Source organism: Oncorhynchus masou, chromosome 24, assembly GCF_036934945.1.
Source record: "Oncorhynchus masou masou isolate Uvic2021 chromosome 24, UVic_Omas_1.1, whole genome shotgun sequence".
In the NCBI taxonomy this organism is placed as follows: Eukaryota; Metazoa; Chordata; class Actinopteri; order Salmoniformes; family Salmonidae; genus Oncorhynchus; species Oncorhynchus masou.
The window spans coordinates 89408069-89434052 of record NC_088235.1 but is presented as its reverse complement, the minus strand read 5'-3'; the positions used below and the strand labels follow the sequence as shown (position 1 = coordinate 89434052).

The 25984-nt window shown below is 45.1% G+C and overlaps 2 protein-coding genes and 1 pseudogene across 3 annotated transcripts in view; 2 read left to right on the top strand and 1 right to left on the bottom strand.

The window, feature by feature from the left end:
* Nucleotides 1-19730, top strand: part of LOC135512968 (SUN domain-containing ossification factor-like) — an 81132-nt gene extending 61402 nt beyond the window's left edge. The window contains 14 exon segments of the mRNA XM_064935529.1: nucleotides 1-48; nucleotides 2707-2798; nucleotides 4205-4270; nucleotides 5861-5938; nucleotides 9276-9363; nucleotides 9440-9492; nucleotides 9495-10466; nucleotides 10469-10634; nucleotides 10726-10813; nucleotides 11021-11125; nucleotides 11294-11436; nucleotides 13364-13455; nucleotides 15914-15969; nucleotides 16701-19730. The exon segment at nucleotides 1-48 is cut by the window's left edge and continues 8 nt beyond it. Of these exon segments, the coding sequence (XP_064791601.1) occupies nucleotides 1-48; nucleotides 2707-2798; nucleotides 4205-4270; nucleotides 5861-5938; nucleotides 9276-9363; nucleotides 9440-9492; nucleotides 9495-10466; nucleotides 10469-10634; nucleotides 10726-10813; nucleotides 11021-11125; nucleotides 11294-11436; nucleotides 13364-13455; nucleotides 15914-15969; nucleotides 16701-17168 (2515 nt within the window). The 3' untranslated portion in view covers nucleotides 17169-19730.
* Nucleotides 19731-22394: 2664 nt separating this feature from the next.
* On the top strand, nucleotides 22395-23340 carry LOC135511471 (phosphatidylinositol N-acetylglucosaminyltransferase subunit C-like; annotated as a pseudogene).
* Nucleotides 23341-24700: 1360 nt separating this feature from the next.
* Nucleotides 24701-25984, bottom strand: part of LOC135512967 (dynamin-2-like) — a 32838-nt gene continuing 31554 nt past the window's right edge. For both annotated transcript variants that reach the window (XM_064935527.1, XM_064935528.1), the window contains one exon: nucleotides 24701-25692. In XM_064935527.1, the coding sequence (XP_064791599.1) occupies nucleotides 25653-25692 (40 nt within the window). In that variant the 3' untranslated portion in view covers nucleotides 24701-25652. The remainder of the gene's footprint in view (nucleotides 25693-25984) is intronic.

Below are 25984 nucleotides of genomic sequence, written 5' to 3'. Positions count from 1 at the left end.
CATCTCCCACTTTGGATCAGAACACTTCTGTCCCCTCAGCCTCATCAGGTTAGAGATGTATAGAGGGAGGGAAGGAAGGAGTGGTAGAGAGACTGTCATTTCACTTTTTACAGATGCAGTGCTATGAAAAAGTATTTGCCCCCTTATTTTCTCTATTTTTGCATGTCTTTGATCAGATCTTCAACTGAAACCTAATATTAGATAAAGGGAACCTGAGGTTACAAATAACCCCCCAAAAAGTATGCTTATATTATTTATTTAATGAACAGTTATCCAGCACCCAATTCCCTGTGGGAAAATGATTTGCCTCCTTAAACTCTTAACTGGTTGTTCCACATAGCTACAATGACTGCAACCAAATGCTTCCTGTAGTTGTTGATCAGTCTCTACCATTGCTTGGAGGGAGTTTGGCCCAATCTTGCATGCAGAACTGCTTTAACTCATTGACATTTGTGGGTTTTCACGCATGAACTGCTTGTTTCAAGTCCTGCTACAACATCTCAATTTGGGACTAGGTTTGGACTTTGACTAGGCCATTCCAAAACTTCAAATGTGTTGCTTTTCAGCTGTTTTCATGTAGACTTAATTGTGTGTTTTGGATCATTGTCTTGCTGCGTGACCCAGCTGTGCTTCAACTTCAGCTCACAGACGGATGGCCTGACATTCTCCTGTAGAATTCTCTGATACAGAGCAGAATTCATGGTTCCATCTATTAACCTGTCTCGGAATGGGGTTCCGCTAGCGGAATATTCACTTACCTTTGATCTCCATCAGAATGCACTCCCAGGAATCGCAGTTCCACACTAAATGCTTATTTTGTTCGATAATGTCCATAATTTATGCCAATAGCTTCTTTTGTTAGGGCATTTGGTAAACAAATCCAAATGCGTGATCTCGTCCATTCGGACGAAACGTTCAAAAAGTTATATTACATGTCGAAGATTCTATACTTAGTTTGACAAGTTTCTATCTTTAGGATGATTTTATCATAAATGTTCAATAATGTTCCAACCGGAGAATTCCATTGTTTGTTGAAAAGCAATGAAACGACAGCTACCTCTCAAGTGAAAGCACGTGACTGAGAACGAGGCTGTAGGCAGACCACTGATTCAAAGAGCTCCCATCCTGTCCAACATCACATGAGAAGCCTGAAACAACATTCTAAAGACGCTTGACATCTAGTGGAAGCCGTGGGAAGTACAAAATAACCCATATCCCACTGTGTATTCGATAGGGGTGAGTTCAAAAACTACAAACCTCAGATTTCCCACTTCCTGTTTGGATTTTTTCTCAGGTTTTTGCCTGCCATATGAGTTCTGTTATACTCACAGACATCATTCAAACAGTTTTAGAAACTTCAGTGTTTTCTATCCAATACTCATAATAATATGCATATATTAGCATCTGGGACTGAGTAGGAGGCAGTTCACTCTGCGCACGCTATTCATCCAAAAGTGAAAATGCTGCCCCCTATCCCAAAGAAGCTAAGGCAAGTCGTCCAGGTCCTGAGGCAGCAAAGCATCACACTACCACCACCACCATGTTTGATAGTTGGTATGAGGTTCTTACTGTGGAATGCAGTGATTGGTTTTCACCAGGCATAATGGGACCCATGTCATCCAAAAAGCACCTGGGTGATCATCCAGACTCTGAATGATCCATAACGTACTATGGACAGATGAGTCAAGCATGGTGTTGGTAGTGTGATGTTTGCCGATGCTTTGTTGCAACAGGACCTAGACGACTTGCCTTAATAGAAGGAACCATGAATTCTGCTCTGTATCAGAGAATTCTACAGGAGAATGTCAGGCCATCCGTCTGTGAGCTGAAGCTGAAACGCAGCTATGTCATGCAGCAAGACAATGATCCAAAACACACAATCAAGTCTACATGGGAATGGCCTAGGCAAAGTCCAGACCTAGTCCCGATTTGACATGTTGTGGCAAGACTTCAAACAAGCAGTTCATTCTTTAAAAAAAACACATGTTGCTGTTACAGCAGCTCTTTATGGAGAAGTGGGCCAGAATTCCTCCACAGCGACGTGAGAGATTGATCAACAACTACAGACATCACAGACATCATTCAAACAGTGTTTGATTGGAGTCAATGTAGCCAAAGGTGGCACAACCAGTTAGTGTACGGGGGAAATGACTTTTTCACAACAGGGCATTGGGTGTTGTTTAACATTGTTTAAGAAATGAATTAAATAAGTATGTAGTTATTGTTATTTGTTCATTCAGGTTCCCTTGATCTAATATTAGGTTTTGGTTGAAGATCTGAAAACATTCAGTAAAAAAAACGAAAGAAAAACACCCTTTCTGTCCCCTTTTAACTGGAACTAAGTTCACATCCACTTAACTGCTGCTACTCTGTAGATAAGGTTAAGGTTAAAGGGTTGATGTATATATGAATGTGCAGTTACAGTACAGACATTTCCCTGATGTTGAACCTCTCACTCAAACCCACATCTCCTCAGGGCTGGTGTTTGAGTTAGAGAATACTATAGGGAAGTGTACTCTCAGCAACATGTCAACCCACCTGTCAGTTTTCTGACAAATTTCATGTTAGTCTAAGCATAATTCCTCTCTTTCAGCTGTATATGATAAATGTAACCAGATGTTAGTTTGTGTGTCTTTGTTATACAAGTGTGTGTGTGTGTGTGTGTTGTGTGTGTGTGTGTGTGTGTGTGTGTGTGTGTGTTTACAGGGTGTTTGGTACCAGTATGGTGGAGGAATATGAAGAGATTGCAGATTCTCAGTACCCCTCAGAGAGGCTGGAGTACCTTGATGAGGATTATGGTGAGATGGTACACTGTGTTTGATAAGCTTCGATCTCAAGGCCATCGACTGTTAAACAGCCATCACTAACACAGAGATGCTGCTGCCAACATACAGACTTAAAATCATTGGCTACTTTAATACATGGATCACTAGTCACTTTAATCATGTTTATATATATTGGATCACCCATGTACACTCCAGTTCAAAGGTTTGGGGTCACTTAGAAATGTCCTTGTTTTTAAAAGAAACGCACATTTTTTTTGTCCGTTGAAATAGTGTAGACTTTGTTAATTTTGTAAATGACTATTGTAGCTGGAATGGCTGATTTTTAATTGAATATCTACATAGGCATACAGAGGCCCATTATCCGCAACCATCACTCCTGTGTTCCAATGGCACGTTGTGTTAGCTAATCCAAGTTGATCCCTTTAAAAGGCTAATTGATCATTAGAAAACCCTTTTGCAGTTGTTAGCACAGCTGAAAACTGTTATTCTGATTGAAGAAGCAATACAATTGGCCTTCTTTAGACTAGTTGAGTATCTGGAGCATCAACATTTGTGGGTTTGATTACAGGCTCAAAATGGCCAGAAACAAATAACTTTCTTCTGAAACTCGTCAGTCTTATCTTGTTGTGAGAAATTGCCAAGAAACTGAAAATCTTGTACAACGCTGTGTACTACTCCCTTCACAGAACAGAGCAAACTGGCTCTACCAGAATAGAAAGGATTGGGAGGCCCCCGTGCACAACTGAGCAAGAGGAAAAGTACATTAGTGTCTGGTTTGAAAAACAGACGCCTCACAAGTCCTCAACTGGCAGCTTCATTAAATAGTACCCACAAAACACCAGTCTCAACGTCAACAGTGAAGAGGCGAATAATGGATGTTGGCCTTCTATGCAGAGTTTCAAAGAAAAAGCCATATCTCAGACTGGCCAATAAAAATAAAAGATTGCGATGGACAAAAGAACACAGACACTGGACAGAGGAACTCTGCCGAGAAGGCCAGCATCCCGGAGTCGCCTCTTCACTGTTGACGTGGAGACTGTATTTCTGATCAATTTGATGTTATTTTAATGGACAAAAAATGTCATTTTCTTTCAAAAGCAGGGACATTTCTAAGTGACCCCAAATGTTTGAAAGGTAGTGTATATACTGCATTTTATACCATCTATAACATCTTGCCTATGCTGCTCTGTCATTGCTCATGCATATATGTATATGTGTATATATTCTTATTCCATTCCTTTACTTAGATTTGTGTGTATTAGGTAGTTAGTAGAAATTGTTAGATATTCCTGCACTGTCGGAACTAGAAGCACAAGCATTTCACTACACTTGCAATAACATCTGCCAACCATGTGTATGTGACCAATAACATTTTATTTGATTTAAATAATCTTTAGATTTTTTTCTCCTATCTACAGACTACCCTCCTGGGTACCTCCACTCTGAGGACAAGGGGTCCAAAAATCTGCTGGGCTCTGCCACAAGTACGTACAGACACACAATCACGTCAGATTGTTTTGAGCCTACAGTGCCTTAAAGGTTTTCACACCCCTTGACCTTTTCCTCATTTTGTTGTTACAGCCTGAATTTAAAAGGGATTACGCTGAGATTAGTTTATCACTGGCCTATACGCAAATACCCCATAATGTGAAAGTGGAATTATGTTTTTCGAGATTAATTCAAAACTGAAATAAATGTCTTGAGTGAATAAGTATTCAACCCCTTCAAGCCTAAATAAGTTCAGGAGTAAAAATGTGTTTAACAAGTCATGTAATAAATTGCATGGACTCTGTGTGCAGTAATAGTGTTTAACGGGATGTTTGATTGACTACCTCATCTCTACCCCACACATACAATAATCTGTAAGGTCCTTCAGTTGAGCAGTGAATTTCAAACACAGAATGGAGCTAAGCACAGGCAAATTCCTAGAGGAAAACCTGGTTCAGTCTGCTTTCTACACTGGGAGATGACTTCACCTTTCATCAGGGCAATAACCTAAAACACAAGGCCACCTACACTGGAGTTGCTTACCAAGAAGACAGAGTATGTTCGTGAGCAGCCAAGTTACAGTTTTGACTTAAATCTACTTGAAAATCTATGGCAAGACATGAAAATGGTTGACTGGGAATGCTCAACAAACAATGACAGAGCTTGAAGAATTTTGAAAATAATAATGGGCAAATGTTGCACAGTCCAGGTGTGGAAAGCTCTTCTAGACTTACCCAGAAAGACTCACAGCTGTCATCGCCACCACGAATTATTGACTCGGGTGTGTAAATACTTATGTAATTTAGGTATTTCTGTATTTGCTCAAATTTCAAAAAATATTTATTCACTTTGTCGTTGTGGGGTATTGTGTGTAGATGGGTAAGAAAGAATCCATTTTGAATTCAGGCTGTAACACAATGTGGAATAAGTCAAGGGATATGAATCATTTCTGAAGGAACTGTAGATTCACCTGGCACATGATTGCATTAACATGGGTAACTTGATATCCTGGCTGAGCGTCAGTTCTCTATTGTATCTAATCACATCAGATAATTGATCTCCAGAATTAGCTCTAAAACAGGTTGTGTTTCTTGGAGAATGGAGAGACTAGAAGCTGCTTTCCTTGGATACATGAAGTCCTGAATGTTCCATCAGTTGCTGTATTCCCACTCACACACACACTGAGCGGGTTAGCGACTGACGTATATAACTCTGCTACACACACTGGAGGTACTGCAATGAGGCTGTAATCAAATTGGCTATGACCCCCCCCCCCCCCCCCCACAAACACACACACACACACGTTCAACATTGAGAAAACAGACTGACCCATTCCTACACGACCCCCACCCCAACTCAGAGAGAGAAAACAAGCAGACTCTGACAGGGTCTTCTGTAGCCAAGCAGAGACTTGGGGCTGGAGAGAAGTGTTTGGGTAAGGGAATGGAGAGTGAGGCTGTGGGGAATGCCAAAGGGCTGTGGTTTTACAGATTCCTGTGGGGCCTTCACCTGTTTTACTATACTACCAGTGAAGGACAATATTCATGATGCTCTCTCGTGTGTGTGTGTGTGTGTACTCCCTACAGATGCCATTCTCAACATGGTCAACAACATAGCAGCCAATGTTCTGGGAGGCAAGCCTGAGGGGGGAGCACAGATAGAAGGTATGGGCTCTTCTCCCCCTTTTTAATTTTTATTTAACTAGGCAAGTCGGTTAAGAACAAACTCTTATTTACAATGACGGCCTACCAAAAGGCCGTCATTCCCTTCTCTCCCCTCCCCTTCTTTCTTCCTCTCTCTACTCTCCTCCTCTCTTTCCTCTCCTATACTCCACTCTTCTCCTCTCACTCCCCCATCATATACATTCCTTTAAAGGAAATGCTATGTGTTAGATACTGTAAATAACTTACTGTGGTCACCACTTCTTGGAGCGAGAGGCATGAGGTTTGCTTATGAAGCTTGTAGTGGAATGTTTGTCTCGTGCTAACTAAAGCACTGTGCTGCCCAGGGGAGTGTGTCATTGGAGGTATTCTATACATAATAAAGGTCTTAAATATAGCAGCAGGGTTTTATGAGTCTCAGACCCAGGCTATTGCCCCTTCTATTTACTTCACAGAAGAGAAGTTCAACCATCTAGTACGGATCTGTCCTTCGCCCTTTCTTTTCCGAACAAGCCCTGTTATTCAACCCTGCTTGTTTATTAACCACACACACGGCCAATGGAAACTATCAAGCAGAACCAACTTATTCATCCACACAACAATAAATGAGTTTCATATTCTACTCGGAGCTCAGCAGGTCTTTGTATGTTCAGTCAAATGTGAGTCGGCAATGCTGGTCCAAAGCCAACAAATTGTGATAGATCTTCGGATGTGTGCTTGCATATGGGTTGCTTGTGTTGAGAGAGGCCCCACACACAGTACATGCCAAGTCAGCTCCAATCTAATGCGTTTATTCATTCTGACTGTCCATTTTGGTTCTGCTTCCTTCCCAGACAATCATGCCAGTCTCATCCTCCTTTCTCTTGTCCAACTCTCCTTTTCCTATTTTATAAGTATCTGCCCTCTCTTCCTCCTTCACTGTACCGCTGGACAGTCTGAGCCTCCCCATCTTGCTTAGATTAAGCTGTTCCGAAACTGGGTCATATCAAATTATATCTGTCACATGAACAGAACAGTTGTAACCAACAACCAACAACTTAACCAACAATGCAGAGTTTTTTAAAGTAAGAACAATTTGCTAAATAAAGTAGAGTAACACAATAAAATAACAATAACTGGGCCATATACAAGGGGTATATACAGTTGAAGTTGGAAATGTACATACACTTAGGTTGGAGTCATTAAAACTCCACAAACAACCACAAATTTCTTGTTAACAAACTATAGTTTTGGCAAGTCGATTAGGACATCTACTTTGTGCATAACACAATTAATTTTTCCAAAAATTGTTTACAGACAGATTATTTCACTTATAATTGTCACAATTCCAGTGGGTCAGAAGTTTACATACACTAAGTTGACTGTGCCTTGAAACAGTTTGGAAAATTCCATAAAATGATGGCATGGCTTTAGAAGCTTCTGATAGGCTAATTGACATCATTTGAGTCAATTGGAGGTGTACATGTGGATGTATTTCAAGGCCTACCTTCAAACTCAGTGCCTCTTTGCTTGACATCATGGTAAAATCAAAAGAAATCAGCCAAGACCTCAGAAAACAAATTGTAGACCTCCACAAGTCTGATTCATGCTTGGGAGCAATTTCCAAACTCCTGAAGGTACCACGTTCATCTGTACAAACAATAGTATGCAAGTATAAACACCATGGGACCACTCAGGAAGGAGAGATGAACATACTTTGGTGCGAAAACTACAAATCAATCTCAGAAAAGGACCTTGTGACGATGCCGGCGGAAACAGGTACAAAAGTATTTATATCCACAGTAAAACGAGTCCTATATCGACATAAGCTGAAAGAAGGAAGAAGCCAATGCTCCAAAGTCGCCATTAAAAAAAGCCAGACTACGGTTTGCAACTGCACATGGGGACAAAGATGGTACTTTTTGGACTAATGTTCTCTGGTCTGATGAAACGAAAATTGATCTCTTTTGCCATAATGACCATTATTATGTTTGGAGGAAAAAGGGGGAGGCTTGCAAGCCGAAGAACACCATCCCAACCGTGAAGCATGGCGGTGGCAGCATCATGTTGTGTGGATGCTTTACTGCATGAGGGACTGGTGCACTTCACAAAATAGATGGCATCATGAGGAAGTAAAATGTATGTGAATATATTGAAGCAACATATCAAGACATCAGTCAGGAAGTTAAAGCTTGGCCGCAAATGGGTCTTCCAAATGGACAACGACCCCAAGCATACTACCAAAGTTGTGGCAAAATGGCTTAAGGACAACAAAGTCAAGGTATTGGAGTGGCCATCACAAAGCCCTCACCTCAATCCCATAGAAAATGTGTGGGCAGAACTGAAAAAGCGTGTGCGAGCAAGGAGGCCTACAAACCTGACTCTGTCAGGAGGAACGGGCCAAAATCCACCCAACTTAATGTGGAAGGCTACCTGAAACGTTTGACCCAGGTAAACAATTTAAAGGCAATGCTACCAAATACTAATTGAGTGTATGTAAACTTCTGACCCACTGGGAATGTGATGAAAGAAATGAAAGCTGAAATAAATCACTCTAATATTATTCTGACATTTCACATTCTTAAAATAAAGTGGTGATCCTAACTGACCTAAGACAGGGAATTTTACTATGATTAAATGTCAGGAATTGTGAAAAACTGAGTTTAAATGTATTTGGCTACAATGTATGTGAACTTCAGACTTCAACTGTAGCTCCGGTTTGCGGTGTGTGTCCATGTTGTATGTGTGTCTGCCCGGAGCTTCAGATGTTGAGTTGACTGTTGGCAGGAGGTTATCAGAGGAACAACAGTTCTGTGTTATATAACACAGCAGCAGGAGGCGAGCTCTATCTATTAGGACTAGGGGGTCCATGGCGCAGAACCAACTACCTCAGGACACCATCTTGCCCTCAGAATATACTGGAATCTAAACACTGTTTTAAACTTGAATAACCCCTTCATCGTTATAGACACACACCCTTCACTGGGCTAAAGTGAGGCAGCTGATGGTGTTTTATCTTTTTTCAACCCATAAGGTTGCTGAGGTTTGAGACCAGTTCTAACTGGACCAGCCTGACTAGTTTCTGCTTTAGTTCAGACCACTCTTGTGGTTGTTACACCAAGCATAGATGTTGGCCAAAACAAAGCTGTTTCTGTTCCCAATTTTAACCCGCTGGCAGTGGCAACATACAGTAGAGTGGAGCAGACTGGCCCCAGCTGGACTGGGGTTGGAGATCTCTGCCATGTCCAGTGATAGTTTGTTATCCTGTGACGGATTAAATGTAGTAGTTGACATAGATATGATTCTGTGGTAGTTGATGACTTTATCTAAAGCCTGCTGTGTGTCTGTGCATCTCTTCCAGCCAACGCATCATCAGAAGCCCAGAACGAGACTGAGGGAAACAAAGATGTGCAGCTCACCCCAGCTCCAACCCCCACCACTCCTCCAGCGTGAGTCACTCGCTCTCACTCACTCTCGCCCTCATTCACCTTGCAGTAAGAGTCTAACTCCCCCCCCTTCTCTCAGTGTGGAGACGGTGGAGCCAGACGACCCTGGTCCCCAGGAGGACCCTGACTCCCCCCTGCTTCCCCCTCCCCGGAGAATGGACAGATCGTGACTCTGATGGAGGAGGAGCCCCCACAGTCAACTGTGACTCTGATGGAGGAAGAGGGGGATGATGATGAGCAGGAGGAGAGAGAGGAACAGTGGATGAGGGAGAGGGATAGCCAGCTGTACTGTCCACTCTCTTCTGTCTCTTCTCTTTCTTGTGTGGCCACACTGCCAGAGTTGCTACAGCGCTGGTGTGACGCTCACCTCACCAGAGAGAGGCAGCAAGACACACACACCCCTATACAGGTCCCTGTCCCTACCCCCACACACACACAGGAAGCCCCAACACACACAGAGACTGTTCCTGAGCCTGAGAATGCCCCCCAAGCCCAAAATGAGGGCCTACCCCCTTTAGACTCTCAAAATCATACCCTTCACATCGACACACCCCCCGTGGACCCTATCATTTTGCTGGAGCCTAGCCGGACCTTAACCCTGCCCCCCCACAGCTTCTCTCAAACCTCCCTCTGCAAACCCACCCCTACCCAGGACGAAGCTCCCCAGCACCCCAGCCAAGAAGACCCTGTCCCCCCTCCAGCACTGCAGGGAGCCCCCGTCCCGGAGACTCAACAGGCTAGCACCCCCACCCCTACTCCCCTACACCTACCAACCTCTGAGACAGCCTCCCTGGACATCCCTCCCCCCCCCTTGAAGGAGCAACCAGTCCAGCCCCTTCCCACAGCCTCTAGACTTGCAGACCTCCCCCCTCCCACTGACCTCCCTGTCCCCCCTCAGCCTGACACAAACACAGAGCCACACACACCCAGGGCTGGGGCAGAGAGTGGAGACATCCAGGGTCAGGGGGAGCAGGGAGATGCCTCTGCCCAGCCAGCAGAACTCCTGCATGGGGAAGAATCCGTGGAAGACCTACTGCTTAGCGTCCCGGTGACCGCTAACGGACATTTACACCGGACGGCTACAGACTTCTACGCTGAGCTGCAGAACGCGGGGAATACATTGGAGGGAATGGGAATGGAGGGGTGAACGGAGGAGTGAACGTGTATGGCTCCAGTCAGAAGGAGAGTGTGTTCATGAGATTGAACAACAGGATCAAAGCCCTGGAGATGAACATGTCCCTCAGCAGCAGATACCTGGAGGAACTCAGCCAGAGGTAAGCTGTGTGTGTCTGTCTGTCTTTAACCTAGTAGTTTCCTCTATCACTTGTCCTGTTCAGGCTCTGATTGGCTTGTTGTGTGTTCTAGGTATCGTAAGCAGATGGAGGAGATGCAGAGAGCATTCAACAAGACCATAGTCAAACTGGAGAATACCTCCCGCATCGCTGAAGAACAGGTCTGTTAGACAGTTGCTTCTTGATTGGGTTTGGGTTGGCCGGATGCTTATTCTGGGATGGTTGTTGCAATTGTGTTACATGATTGTTATTGTGTAGTTCAGTGATGGTTGAGTCATTGTTTGGTGTAGGTTGTGTCTGATGGTTCTGGGATGGGTTGGTTCAACTTGGTTGTATTAATGTTGTATTTTGGTTGTGTGATCCCTCAGGACCAGCGGCAGACAGAGTCTATCCAAATGTTACAGGGCCAGCTGGAAAACGTCACCAAGCTGATGATCAACCTCACCATGACTGTCTCACAGCTACAGAGAGAGGTACACACAGCTGAAGACCATGATGCCTTCTGCCCTTACTAACTACATGTATTGAATATCAGATTCAATGTTGGTCTATTTAAATCGGAACTCGCAAAATGTCATGATTGGATGTAAGGAGTTTGTTTCTTCTGATGTCTAAATGTTGTTTTTGTGTTTGTTTTCTAGGTGTCAGACCGACAGAGTTACCTGGTGGTGTCTCTAGTCCTGTGTCTCTGTCTGGGCCTGGTGCTCTGCCTGCAGTGCTGCTGGAGTGCCAACACACACACCGTCACACACACTGCAGGCAACCACTACCCCAGCCCCAAGAGGTAAACACAGCAACACACACACCGCAGTCAACCACTACTCCAGCCCCAAGAGGTAAACACAGCAACACACACACCGTCACACACTGCAGGCAACCACTACCCCAGCCCCAAGAGGTAAACACAGCAACACACACACCGCAGTCAACCACTACCCCAGCCCCAAGAGGTAAACACAGCAACACACACACCGTCACACACATCCCAGTCAACCACTACTCCATCCCCAAGAGGTAAACACACACACATCCCAGTCAACCACTACCCCAGCCCCAAGAGGTAAACACAGCAACACACACACCGTCACACACACTGCAGGCAACCACTACCCCAGCCCCAAGAGGTAAACACAGCAACACACACACCGCAGTCAACCACTACTCCAGCCCCAAGAGGTAAACACAGCACACACACACCAGTCAAACACACTGCAGGCAACCACACCCCAGCCCCAAGAGGTAAACACAGCAACACACACACACCGCAGTCAACCACTACCCCAGCCCCAAGAGGTAAACTCAGCAACACACACACCGTCACACACACTGCAGGCAACCACTACCCCAGCCCCAAGAGGTAAACACAGCAACACACACACCGTCACACACATCCCAGTCAACCACTACTCCATCCCCAAGAGGTAAACACACACACATCCCAGTCAACCACTACCCCAGCCCCAAGAGGTAAACACAGCAACACACACACCGTCACACACACTGCAGGCAACCACTACCCCAGCCCCAAGAGGTAAACACAGCAACACACACACCGTCACACACATCCCAGTCAACCACTACTCCATCCCCAAGAGGTAAACACACACACATCCCAGTCAACCACTACTCCATCCCCAAGAGGTAAACACACACACACACCCCAGTCAACCACTACCCCAGCCCCAAGAGGTAAACACACACACATCCCAGTCAACCACTACCCCAGCCCCAAGAGGTAAACACACACACACACACCCCAGTCAACCACTACCCCAGCCCCAAGAGGTAAACACACACACACACCCCAGTCAACCACTACCCCAGCCCCAAGAGGTAAACACACACACACCCCAGTCAACCACTACCCCAGCCCCAAGAGGTAAACACACACACACCCCAGTCAACCACTACCCCAGCCCCAAGATGTAAACACACACACACCCCAGTCAACCACTACCCCAGCCCCAAGAGGTAAACACACACACACCCCAGTCAACCACTACCCCAGCCCCAAGATGTAAACACACACACCCCAGTCAACCACTACCCCAGCCCCAAGAGGTAAACACACACACACCCCAGTCAACCACTACCCCAGCCCCAAGATGTAAACACACACACACCCCAGTCAACCACTACCCCAGCCCCAAGAGATGTAAACACACACACACCCCAGTCAACCACTACCCCAGCCCCAAGAGGTAAACACACACACACCCCAGTCAACCACTACCCCAGCCCCAAGAGGTAAACACACACACACCCCAGTCAACCACTACCCCAGTCCCAAGATGTAAACACACACACACCCCAGTCAACCACTACCCCAGCCCCAAGAGGTAAACACACACACACACCCCAGTCAACCACTACCCCAGCCCCAAGAGGTAAACACACACACACCCCAGTCAACCACTACCCCAGCCCCAAGATGTAAACACACACACACCCCAGTCAACCACTACCCCAGCCCCAAGAGGTAAACACACACACCCCAGTCAACCACTACCCCAGCCCCAAGATGTAAACACACACACACCGCTGTCTGATCTCCCCACATTATTTATAACAGTATTGTTGTTGCTTTTGTAGGTCTGATATGTTCCTCTTAGTCCAGTTAATGTTTCATAGGGAACATTGGATCTCTTCCATGTTGTTTAGTTTAACCCTTACTAACGTTACTGCACTATCATATATCCTGTATGTGCCAGGTGTTTCTCCTCCTATGATGATTTGAGTCTGAAGCGGAGGGTATCGTGTCCTCTCCTACGCTCCAAGTCCTTCACCTTTCCTACTTCAGAAGGTGAGTGTGTACACACACCAAGTCACTCTACAGCTTTCTGAGAAGGACAAGAGGCCTGCTCATGTGGCCTCTCACTTAAACACACCCTCCCCCTTTTCCTCTACCCTTCCTGTCTTCTACATCGCTGTTCTGTCCATCCTGTTGCTGCCCTATCACACCCATAGGAGCTGAAGCAGGACTAAAAGACTCAGAAAGCCTGACATGTCCTCCCTGTATAGAGGCCAGCTTCATTATCGACTGCATGACTAGATGCTCTCCCATCTGTGTCCATGCTGCTGAACAGTATGTCTGCTGTAAGGGTACTGGAGCCACAGACACCCCAGTGGGACTGCCTGGGCGCACCCCACCTTGAAGGAATAAAGACCTTAATTCAGACAGCCATGTACAGTGCCTTGCGAAAGTATTTGGCCCCCTTGAACTTTGCGACCTTTTGCCACATTTCAGGTTTCAAACATAAAGATATAAAACTGTATTTTTTTGTGAAGAATCAACAACAAGTGGGACACAATCATGAAGTGGAACGACATTTATTGGATATTTCAAACTTTTTTAACAAATCAAAAACTGAAAAATTGGACGTGCAAAATTATTCAGCCCCTTTACTTTCAGTGCAGCAAACTCTCTCCAGAAGTTCAGTGAGGATCTCTGAATGATCCAATGTTGACCAAAATGACTAATGATGATAAATACAATCCACCTGTGTGTAATCAAGTCTCCGAATAAATGCACCTGCACTGTGATAGTCTCAGAGGTCCGTTAAAAGCGCAGAGAGCATCATGAAGAACAAGGAACACACCAGGCAGGTCCGAGATACTGTTGTGAAGAGGTTTAAAGCCGGATTTGGATACAAAAAGATTTCCCAAGCTTTAATCCCAAGGAGCACTGTGCAAGCAATAATATTGAAATGGAAGGAGTATCAGACCACTGCAAATCTACCAAGACCTGGCCGTCCCTCTAAACTTTCAGCTCATACAAGGAGAAGACTGATCAGAGATGCAGCCAAGAGGCCCATGATCACTCTGGATGAACTGCAGAGATCTACAGCTGAGGTGGGAGACTCTGTCCATAGGACAACAATCAGTCGTATATTGCACAAATCTGGCCTTTATGGAAGAGTGGCAAGAAGAAAGCCATTTCTTAAAGATATCCATAAAAAGTGTCGTTTAAAGTTTGCCACAAGCCACCTGGGAGACACACCAAACATGTGGAAGAAGGTGCTCTGGTCAGATGAAACCAAAATTGAACTTTTTGGCAACAATGCAAAACGTTATGTTTGGCGTAAAAGCAACACAGCTCATCACCCTGAACACACCATCTCCACTGTCAAACATGGTGGTGGCAGCATCATGGCTTGGGCCTGCTTTTCTTCAGCAGGGACAGGGAAGATGGTTAAAATTGATGGGAAGATGGATGGAGCCAAATACAGGACCATTCTGGAAGAAAACCTGATGGAGTCTGCAAAAGACCTGAGACTGGGACGGAGATTTGTCTTCCAACAAGACAATGATCCAAAACATAAAGCAAAATCTACAATGGAATGGTTAAAAAATAAACATATCCAGGTGTTAGAATGGCCAAGTCAAAGTCCAGACCTGAATCCAATCGAGTGGAAAGAACTGAAAACTGCTGTTCACAAATGCTCTCCATCCAACCTCACTGAGCTCGAGCTGTTTTGCAAGGAGGAATGGGAAAAAATTTCAGTCTCTCGATGTGCAAAACTGATAGAGACATACCCCAAGCGACTTACAGCTGTAATCGCAGCAAAAGGTGGCGCTACAAAGTATTAACTTAAGGGGGCTGAATAATTTTGCACGCCCAATTTTTCAGTTTTTGATTTGTTAAAAAAGTTTGAAATATCCAATAAATGTCGTTCCACTTCATGATTGTGTCCCACTTGTTGTTGATTCTTCACAAAAAAATACGGTTTTATATCTTTATGTTTGAAGCCTGAAATGTGGCAAACGGTCGCAAAGTTCAAGGGGGCCGAATAATTTCGCAAGGCACTGTAACATAATTCTCCTCTTTCCTCTCTTTCCCACTCTATTTATCACGTGTCCTTGGGCCAGAGTGCGTGTCCTTGGGCCAGAGTGCGTGTCCTTGGGCCAGAGTGCGTGTCCTTGGGCCAGAGTGCGTGTCCTTGGGCCAGAGTGCGTGTCCATATAGAGGCTGAACTGAAGGAGACTATAAATAGAACACAATGCTTTTGGCTGGCTCCTGTTACACCACTGCAAGTAGTAACAACAACTAGAGAACCCTACGTCACCCAGTGTACCTACTAGCTATAACCTCTTCAGAGGAGCTATAACCTTTATTCTGGGCTGTAGTATGTCAGGGTGTGTAATACTATTTTAATAGTAAATCAGTAGTACTACTTGCAGGGTGGCGTCATGCTTGTAACGTGTGTTCCTGTGTGCCTGCCATCTCATCATTAACATGGCCCTGTTCTCTCCCTGTTCAGTAGGCCCTGACGACCTTTACATTGTTGAACCTTTAAGGTTCTCACCAGAGAAAAAGGTACAGTGTCTCCTCTCCGCCTGCTGTTGTATGGTGGCCCCAGCGGCCATCTTTGTTTGCTTATGGTTTCAGTGGAGTGGGGTGAACTTGCCCCCAGACTAAGGTCAGTTTAGCATCCTCACATCCTAATGGTTAAGAATACTGTAGGGTCTGGGGAGAGTTAAGCTGATCCTGGATCTCTGGTTATGGGCGATTTACCAACTTGTTAGGTTAACCACTTCTCTGTTGACACAGGCGAGAAGCCCACTGTTAGGGGGACGATGTATGAGCAGGCACAGGGCAGGCTTGGGCAGTTGTTTGAAAGTTGTAACCCACCAATAGATGGCAATAAGCTGCGACCCATAACATGGCTTTGCTCCACTCATGTAGAGATGCTAAGGTTTGGCACTTAACTCTAATTTTCTTCAGGCATGCCATACTATTATGGCTGACCCTGTGAAACAACACATTTCACTGGACCTATCCAGTGTGTGTGACGACAAAACATTATTATTATAATGCCATTCTACCCACAGTCCCTGCCCTTCTCAGTCCTGTCTGTAACCTCATACTGAATCAAAATGTCTCCTGTTCTCTATCTTTGAGAGCTTTGTATCTGTCCAGTTTGGTTGTAACCGTGCAGTGTGTCTGGTATAGATGTAGTTAACATGACTTAACATATTTATACATCTCTAAAGTTATCCCTGTACTCTATCAATCTCTCCATCCTCTCTCTCTCTCTCTCTCTCCAGAAGAAACGATGTAAACTGAAGGCAGCATTATCAGCACCCTCTTCTCCGATGGCTAACGGGGGACTCAAATGCAATGGTCTCCCCCACTCCCTGAATCCCCCTCCTCCTCTAGAAGACATGTCCTGTAAGGAGCTCCCCTTCCCATCAGAGAGTAGCAGCTGTAGCTCCTCCAGCCACTCTGAAGAGTCCTACATCAGCCGAGGCCATCCCCTCTCCTCCCCCCCAGGCCTGTGTAATGGCCACGCTGCCGTGCTCCTCCCGTCCAACCTTCCCTCCCTCCCCCTCTCTCTTCCCTCTAAGAGGTCAGTGAAGCGTCGGCGGTCTCGTCAGGGAGATCTGCAGTTCTCCTCCAGACAGACAGGAGGCGCTGCTGTGAACGCTCTGCACAGCCTGCAGCAGCTGATCAAGGGAAACAAGGAGATCAGTGTGGGGACCATAAGAGCTACGGCAGTCACAGGACACTTCTGATCATACACACTTCCGACTGACTCATATACACACCCTGGTAGCAGACTTGGTTAGGGATGTGTGAAAGGGTGTGGTCTTGCCCCAAAATGGCCACATCTCTGAACCACATCTCCCATGAGCACCCTGCCCACAGTGGAACTCGGACACCATGATATTAGTCACCTAGCAACAACCATTCAGAGACCTCTCCACGGTCATGTGCCTTTCTGTCCACTCTAAAGCTTTCACTGATATAAAAAACACTGAAAGGTTTGTTCTTTTTATGTTCGGAGCGAGACTAATGGTGGGGAGTGTTACTAGAAAAGACATTCATTCAGCTGTTTCTACTGGACAAGCACATCAGACCTGAGTCAGAGGGGCTGAGTGGAGCTCTTACCCGGTACCTTGTGAAAGTACAGTATAAAGCTGTAAGGATGAAATGTGTCGCTGTGAGAGAACTGTGCAGCAGGATTAGCTTCTTCTCCCTCTTTCCTCCTGTCCTCCATTTCCACATTCTGTTTATTTTCTGTGCATTGTTCAGTGCTCGCTAACACTACTGCAGTTGTTCGTATGGGACCAGGGTGTTAACCCTTCACACACAACAGGCCCTCTGTCTCCCTTTCTCAGGCAGTCTAACCTAACACCACGCAACTAGCAGAGCTGAATGAAGATACCCAATGTGTGCGTGAGCATGCAAGCCTTCCTGTCTCTAGCCCATGTTTATCCAGCTCTGATACAAAGGAACAGGCTCTATACCTCTTGAACTCGTTAACCTAGCTATTCTCCAGTCAGACTTCCTGTGTGTGTTCGTTCGTTCACACAGAGAGCCAGCCAAGAGGAAAGGGATCTTGTACTGTATAGACTGGTTGTTTTTGCACATTGTGACAGGTCAACAGAACCCAGTCAGTTAGGTTTTTATATTGAGCTGTATATGAGCCATGCTGAGAGCTGAATGTTGTGTGTTATTATAGTTGTTGTTAGGAACAGTTTAGTCTGAAGATGTCAGTGTGTTCGAGCACACAAACACCCGCTGTTGGTAGAAGTTGCCTCTAGGATCTGCTTTCCTTCCCCCAATTCCTAATATTAACCATTCATATCAACAGTGCCATGCAACACTGACCTTTCGATCAGTGACACAGGGTAATGTCAGTCTTGCGAGCAGATCCCCTGAGGTCCTGTAGGGGATGCTGTGAGGCCACTTTTATTTATCTAGTTATTTATGTTCTGGCCTCAAAACAACCCTATCATGTAGCCCAGGGGAAACGCATGGTACATGTTACATAGAATAATAATGATTGCAATTAAAACAAAGGTAGATGCATTTTACTGTTGCATACTGTATGTTGTCACTGGCTGCCCGACACTAGTTCACCTCTTGTGACCAATATTTGTTTTTTCAAAGCTATACGGACAACAAGGTATCATCCACCTTTTGTCTCTGTAAAAGTGGTTTGATCATCTGGTGTTTGCAGAGTTGCCTCCACTGTCACACCTGCACACACACCATTGTGTTAATTAGAACCCTACCAGGGAACAGAGGGCTGTAACAGTCCCAATAACTGCTGGGGTCGTATACGAACCAGCTTCACCTCACGAGTTACTGTTATGGGAAGATGAAGTTAAAACAAATGTTTAAAGTCAATTTGTTTGTCTGTCTCTAGATGTCTGTGCAAGGATGTGATTGGAATGGCAAAAGTCAATTTGAATAAGTTGCGGATGTGAAAAATCATCTGTGTACTATATATCTGTGCCGGTGGTTAGATGGCCTCTGAGTTATGTTGGGTTGGTTGTTGACTGACTGAGAAAGAGACTGGGCCCACTGTATTCTACAAACTACACACACCACACTCCCTCTACAGTAAACCTCCATTACCTCGACAGACCAACCACCAGGTCCCCTACTCCACACACTGACCTCTGACCCCTACACAGTTCAAGGTTCAGAAAGTGTGAAGAGCTCTCTTTTTGTGCATCTGTTTTAATTGAACCACTTCTGTTCCCATTACCAAGAACAGCACCTTTAACTGGCCACCTCTGCTATCCTTACTAGCTTGTCATTCATTCATGTGTTATTACTGTGCATTTACCCCACCTTGAATAAGGTAGTGGTTTTCAGAGGAGTCTGAATGAACTTGTGAACTTAATAAAGGGAATGTTGGGAAAGGGTTTGGAACACACTGTTTTATCTGATTACAAGTGTTCCACACCCAGTGAATCATGACCGACTTTGTTTTTCTACCCTTTTTGAATGTGTATGATATTATGTGTATGCATGCAAGAGTGTTTCTTTGTTCTCTTGATGAGTATTTGTGAGAGACTCAGCGAAGCCCTAATTTAACACACTGACTAGAGATTGGTACTCATGACCCCCAGGTCTCAGTGTGCACTTTGTTATTATTACTACCTACATGCCTTTTGTTTTTCTACACTAAACGCTGTCTGTCAACTGCTTTGCTTCTCTCTTTCTGAGTATTCTGGGAAAGAGCTGCACAGTATTGTGGAACAGGAGCGACAGTAACTACAAAGATGTAGTACCATTAGAAACTGTGAATTTCTAAATAAAACATTTTGTCTTTCACTCGACTGGTTGGAGTCTGTATTCATTTGTGACATTGCTCCAGGTAAAGGTTGCACAGATCTAGGATCAGTGTAGGTTTATTTATTCTCTACAGATTCCTGCTGTGTTGAACAGTTCCGCATCACCATCTTATGGTAGAACAGCACACACTGCAAAACAACACATGACCTGAAAAGGCGTTTTGGTATGTAAATTAAACAATCCTACTTTTCTGACCCTGGTATTCTTTGGTTTTGGGCCAATACTAACCTTCATGAGCTGACTGGTGTATTTGTTTTTGTTCTGAGGGGCTGACAGAGCGGTTGTATCCCTCGACACTGTTCCACTGTCGGACTGGAGACCTCCGCTATACACAGAGGACGCAACCTGAGATTGGGGATGTGAGCAGAGTGCAAGAGGGAGAGCGGGGAAAAGACATGCTAAAACCACATCTTCCTTAACTCTGTGTGTCAGTATTGTGTGTGTCCCTACCGCTCCCTCAGTCTCTGTCTACACAGCCACACCCTGCTCCGGTCCTGCCTCTCTCTGGCTGAGCTATGAGGGGTCCCTGCCTGCAGCTAGGGTCAGAGATAGTCAATAAACATTGTCACATTGAGCCGGGGCCAAGCTCCTGCAGTTTATGGGTCCAAAGAGAAGTATGACAAACCAAGGTTAGGGTTTGGATTGAACATGAGGCTAGGATTAGAGATGTAGTTTGGGTTTGGATTGAATTTTAGGCTAGGATTAGAGATGTATTTAGGGTTTGGATTGAACATTAGGCTATGATTAGAGATGTATTTAGGGTTTGGGTTGAATATAGGACTAGGATAAGAGATGGGTTTGGGTTGAACATTAGGCTAGGATTAGATGTATTTACGGTTTGGATTGAACATGAGGCTAGGATTAGAGATGTATTTAGGGTTTGGATTGAACATTAGGCTATGATTAGAGATGTATTTAGGGTTTGGGTTGAATATAGGACTAGGATAAGAGATGGGTTTGGGTTGAACATTAGGCTAGGATTAGAGATGTATTTAGGGTTTGGGTTGAACATAGGATTAGAGATGTATTTTGGGTTGAACATAGGACTAGGATTGGAGATGTATTTAGGGTTTGGGTTGAACTGGAATGTGGACATGAAGCTAGTTTTAGGATAACCTCAACCATAATCCTAACTGTACCCCCACCCCCCACCCAAAAGGCTCTCCAATTCCTAATTTAACCCCTGCTCATAGGACTTAACATTAAAGCCTGTCTGTAGTCCCTAACTCTGTAATCCAAACAATGAATTTAACTAGCCCTAATCCCCTCATCCTATGCTTACCGTGGTCGGTGTGGTTGGTTCTGTCCCTCTGCTTGTCCGGGTGCTGCAGAGGAGAGGTCTGGGTTATTAGTACAGGAGCCAGGCCCATCAGGTGGGGAGCGTAGGGCCAGGGTTTACTCCTCTGGACTGGGTATTGACTATGGACATATACAGGCATCTCTAGGACGTGTGTGTTATTACCTGTTGATAGACAGGGCAGTCTGCTGGTAGATCTTCCCCAGAATGGTGGAGGAGGGACCACACATGTTCACCATAGACACCTGTACACAGAAATCAATAGTTATGAAACCAGTTAATGATTTTTTGGGAGTTTTAACTTTTTGTTTTATTTGTCTCTTGTTGCTGGACTGAATCTACAAAATATGAAACCCATTCAAGCTTGTTTAATATTTAACATTTTCAGGACCTCACTTCCGGGTAGTGGAAGGATGAGATTTTAGGAGCGACAGCGTTCTTGTTACAGCTCAACAAGTGACAATCCAACTCATGGTCAAAGACCGTACAGTATGTAAATAAAATGAAGGTTGAAAAAAGGTTCAGAGGAGCTCCGCTTGAAACACAGCCCCCGAGGTAAGACATTAGACAAGCCCCAAAAGGGCGTGGCGAATAATGGTGATTGATAAGGTTAACAATATGGATGTTATAATCGCCTACAAGTGTGATGGATTTCTACTGGAGAAGTTTCTGCTGGGGGGGGGCTGTAGATCAGGGTTTCCCAAACTCCGTCCTGCCCCCCTCCCCCAGTCCTGCCCCCCTCCCCCGGAGCACATTTTGGTTTTTGCCCGAGCACTGATTCAAATAACTCATCAAGCTTTGATTATTTGAATGTGTAGTGCTCGGAGAAAAACATGCACCCAGGGGGCCCGGGGCCCAGGACTGAGTTTGGGAAACACTGCTCTAGAAAGATTTCCCTGTTGTCTTGAATGCACTGAAGTCAGAAATATCTAAGTTCCCAGTTTTGTTTGAGGCACCAGTCCTTCGCAGGTCGAATCTGGAAATCCCTTTTTACTTAAATAATGTGTAGTTATAACAGAAATGTAACATGGTCTCTGGGATCGTTTCAGGATGGTTCTGTTGTTGAATGATTACTGAGGAATAATAGAGCTAACAACCACAATCAGCTTTCAAGACAAACCTGGCAGTGCTTGTCATACATTTTTATGCGATAATGTTGTGCTCTGAAACTATAGTACCAATTTGACTACCCATGTCTCTGTATGATGTGTGTGAGAAGGATGTGGTAGTATAGGGAATATACTAGTTGTGATCTATGGGATTAATATTTTGCCTATGGTTATTTTTTAAAAATGGTACCTTTTTTACTTAACTAGGCAAGTCAGTGAAGAATAAATTATTATTTTCAATGATGGCCGAGGTTAACTGCCTTGTTCAGGGGCAGAACGACAGACACATAACACAAGGTTATGTGTTTGTCCAGTATGGGGCAGACAGTGGGTCGGGGGTGGCCCCAGGCAGTGTCCTGGAGGAAGGTGCTATGGGATCGCCAGTCTTTCCCTGATAACTACGTGGACCACCGCTTCATGGAGGAGCTCAGGAGGAACGAGGGTCTCCACCTATATCGCTGTGGTGCGGGAGGCAGGACTGGTGGCACATCTCCTTTGTGGCTCTGTTCCTCACTTGCTGGTTGTACATGGAGCAGATACTGTACACACCTTACAGCTCTAATGACAACCTATTCTCCACAGCGCACTAACGTGACCAGAACAATATGGTGTAAGTCACATATCTCGGGTTGTAGTCAAAAGTTGTGCACTAGAATAGGAAATAGGTTATGATTTAGTTTTAGACTCCTCTACCACATTAGGGCATGTCTCAAGTCTAAACCCTATCTTTTTGCTCTCCACCCTGCTGTGGAGCGGCCTGCTCTGTGCCCTGCTTGGATACTGACTCTACCAAGCACTGGCTCCATGGGAGAATTCAGACAGCCACCAGTGTAATCGTTGCTCTGACGTGAACAGTGCCTCCATCTTCACCTTCGGGTTCTCTCCTGTCCTCAGGACGTTAAGAGTCCGTCAATACAGACACGGTTACGCCATGACAGCCTTGATGCTGGTGGCCTTCCCCTACACCCAGCCCACTCCCCCTCTCTCAATGCTGCCCTGTTCGCCTCAATCTGCCTGGCCTCTCCCTTCCCCACCACTTGGGGCCTGGACTCCTCTCCCTCCTCCCTTCATACCTTCAGCATGCTCTGCTGGGCCCAGTTGATCAAACTGCAGAGAGACAAGGATAACATACAGGAACCCTGGGATGAGGCCGAGATACGAGAGGACCTGACACACTTTCTACACTGATGGGGAGAGGACTGGTGGGGCAAGCCACATACACCCCCTAATCCACTGAGGAGGGTTAGCCAATGTTGTCATCCTCAAATACCAGACTGGTAGCATGATTGGCATCCTGAAAACACTTCAGAGAGAAATATGTTGCTCCTATTTTAGCAGAACAAGGAGGGTTTCTCATCTAGAATGAATAATGTTCTTTGCTCAGATTCCAGCACTAGGAAAGGACATTGTTCATTTATTCATTGTACAAAAATGAAAAAAATGTCTAAATGTGTGTCTCGTAACCAAGGGCTCTGAAGCATGATGATTGCAAACATGTTGAATTGTTGAATTGCAAACATGTTGAATTGTTGAATTAAGTAGGAAATATTCAACCTGTAATGATTAACATTTTTGTAGTACTGTCAGGTTTTTTTAAATGCAGCTTTGTTATAAAAGTTGTTTTTATTATACATCATATAGGTTAGTGACAAATTATTCAGAATAGGGCAAACTTTCAAAGGTTTCATTAACTCATAAAAACGTGAGTATGTGTAATGAATTTATTCAGTGGATAGTGTTACTGTTGACTGTGGTTAGACGAGATTGGAAAGGAGAGACCTGATACTGCATGTAGTCAAGAGCAGTTTCCCAACTCCGGTCCTTGAATAACCCCAACAGCACATTTGTTGTAGCCCTGGATAAAAACACCTGATTCAACGAGTCAATGGCTTGATGATTAGTTGACAAGTAGAATCAGGTGTGCTTGACTGGTGCCACAACCAAAAAGATGTACTGTTAGTGTATTAGTCGGGTACACTAAACTACGTGTATGGAGTACCGTTCTAAATCCACTTGATGTCAGCCGTAGGCCTACCTTCACATCGCCTTTCCCGGGCCTGACGCGGTTGGTTCTCGGTTTTGTCCAGGGCTGTGGTCGTTCCTGTGGCTCCATGGTGAATTGTTTGATCCTCGACTGAGTTCAGCCGTGGATAGTGTCTCTCTCACCCCCCCACCCCCACGAGACAAGGCCAGAATGGTTTTGTCTGGTTTTCACACGAATGTCGTAACAATAGAAGTTAATGATGCTACATTCGCGCACCGACGACATCGAATTCAACACGACCACCAGGCACATAAAACTAGGTCGAAAAAATACTAATACTATGAAATTATCTTCAACCTAGACATAAGGCAATGTAACAACGCGTAGAAAGCACTATTTGCCTAATTAAAGGGTGACATATAATTTCTGTATGGCTTATTATACTAATAGAAGCGTGGCTGGGAGTCTGTCCCTCTCTTTGACGCGCTGATTGGAATTATCCAATCTGTTAATATTTATGGATCTATCAAATAATACAAATCTTCAAGTAAAATGTCCACAACATTGTAGAAAATTAAAACCCAGTTTATTTAAAACCATAGAAACAGTGGTATTGTTTTTGTGTATTTACACAAAGCTCACACATGGTAACACACATTCCAGCATTTGTAGACCATATGTACAAAAGGAGAGGGGAGGGGAGGGAAGGAGAGAGGGGAGGGAGGGATGGGAGTGAAGGAGAGAGGGGAGGGGAAGGGAGTGAAGGAGAGAGGGGAAGGGAGTGAAGGAGAGAGAGGAAGGGAGTGAAGGAGAGAGGGGAAGGGAAGGGAGTGAAGGAGAGAGGGGAAGGAAGGGGAGGAGAGAGGGGAGGGGAAGGGAGTGAAGGAGAAAGAGGGGAGGGACGGAAGGGAAGGGAAGGAGAAAGAGGGGAGGGAGTGAAGGAGAGAGGGGAGGGACGGAAGGAAGGAGAAAGAGGGGAGGGAGTGAAGGAGAGAGGGGAGGGAAGGAAGGAGAAAGAGGGGAGGGAGGGAGGGAAGGAAGGAGAAAGAGGGGAGGGAGGGAAGGAAGGAGAAAGAGAGGAGGGAGGGAAGGAAGGAGAAAGAGGTAGGGAGGGAAGGAAGGAGAAAGAGGGGAGGGAGGGAAGGAAAGTGGGGAAGGAGAGACAGCACACTATTACAGATTAGACAGCTCATTGACAAGTTCTGGATAAGAGTCTCCAGCAAAATGGTAGATTGATATGAGTTTAGAATGGGTAGAAATTATCAATATGGCAATGGATTCAATTTGCCCTCTAATAGACTAGTAGAAATAGTCACCACATTGATTACACCTATCCAATCATTTCAGATCTTTGCAAGTGTCTGGAAGGTAGAGGATAGGAGAAGTGCCTCAGGGTTGTGGGATATGGGTGCATTTGGGATTTGGCAAAGAAGTTTAAAAAATGCATTACAAAAAAAGTAGTAATATAATCCATGTCGTTGTCCTATAAGAGGCATTGTTGTGTTGTGGGGAGGGGTCAGTGCAATGGTTTCGTGGGGACAGCTGGGGGGTGCCTCCTGGAAAAAGGGACAGAGAAGAGAGACCATTACTGGACGAGCCTGTGCCCCAACAACCAAATGTTCAGCGTGACTGCCGCTTTTGGACGTTATTAACAAGGCGACACTCCATCTTAACTCCTCCTCCACATTTACTGGATTGGTTGAACAGTACAGAAGAGAACCTCCCAACATTTTTTTTATTACATTTTTTTCCATCAAGACCAGTATGTAGGGGGATCTTGTTTCAGGCATTTCTACGCCTACTACAGGACACACACACGACAGTACATACATCATACACATGTAGTAG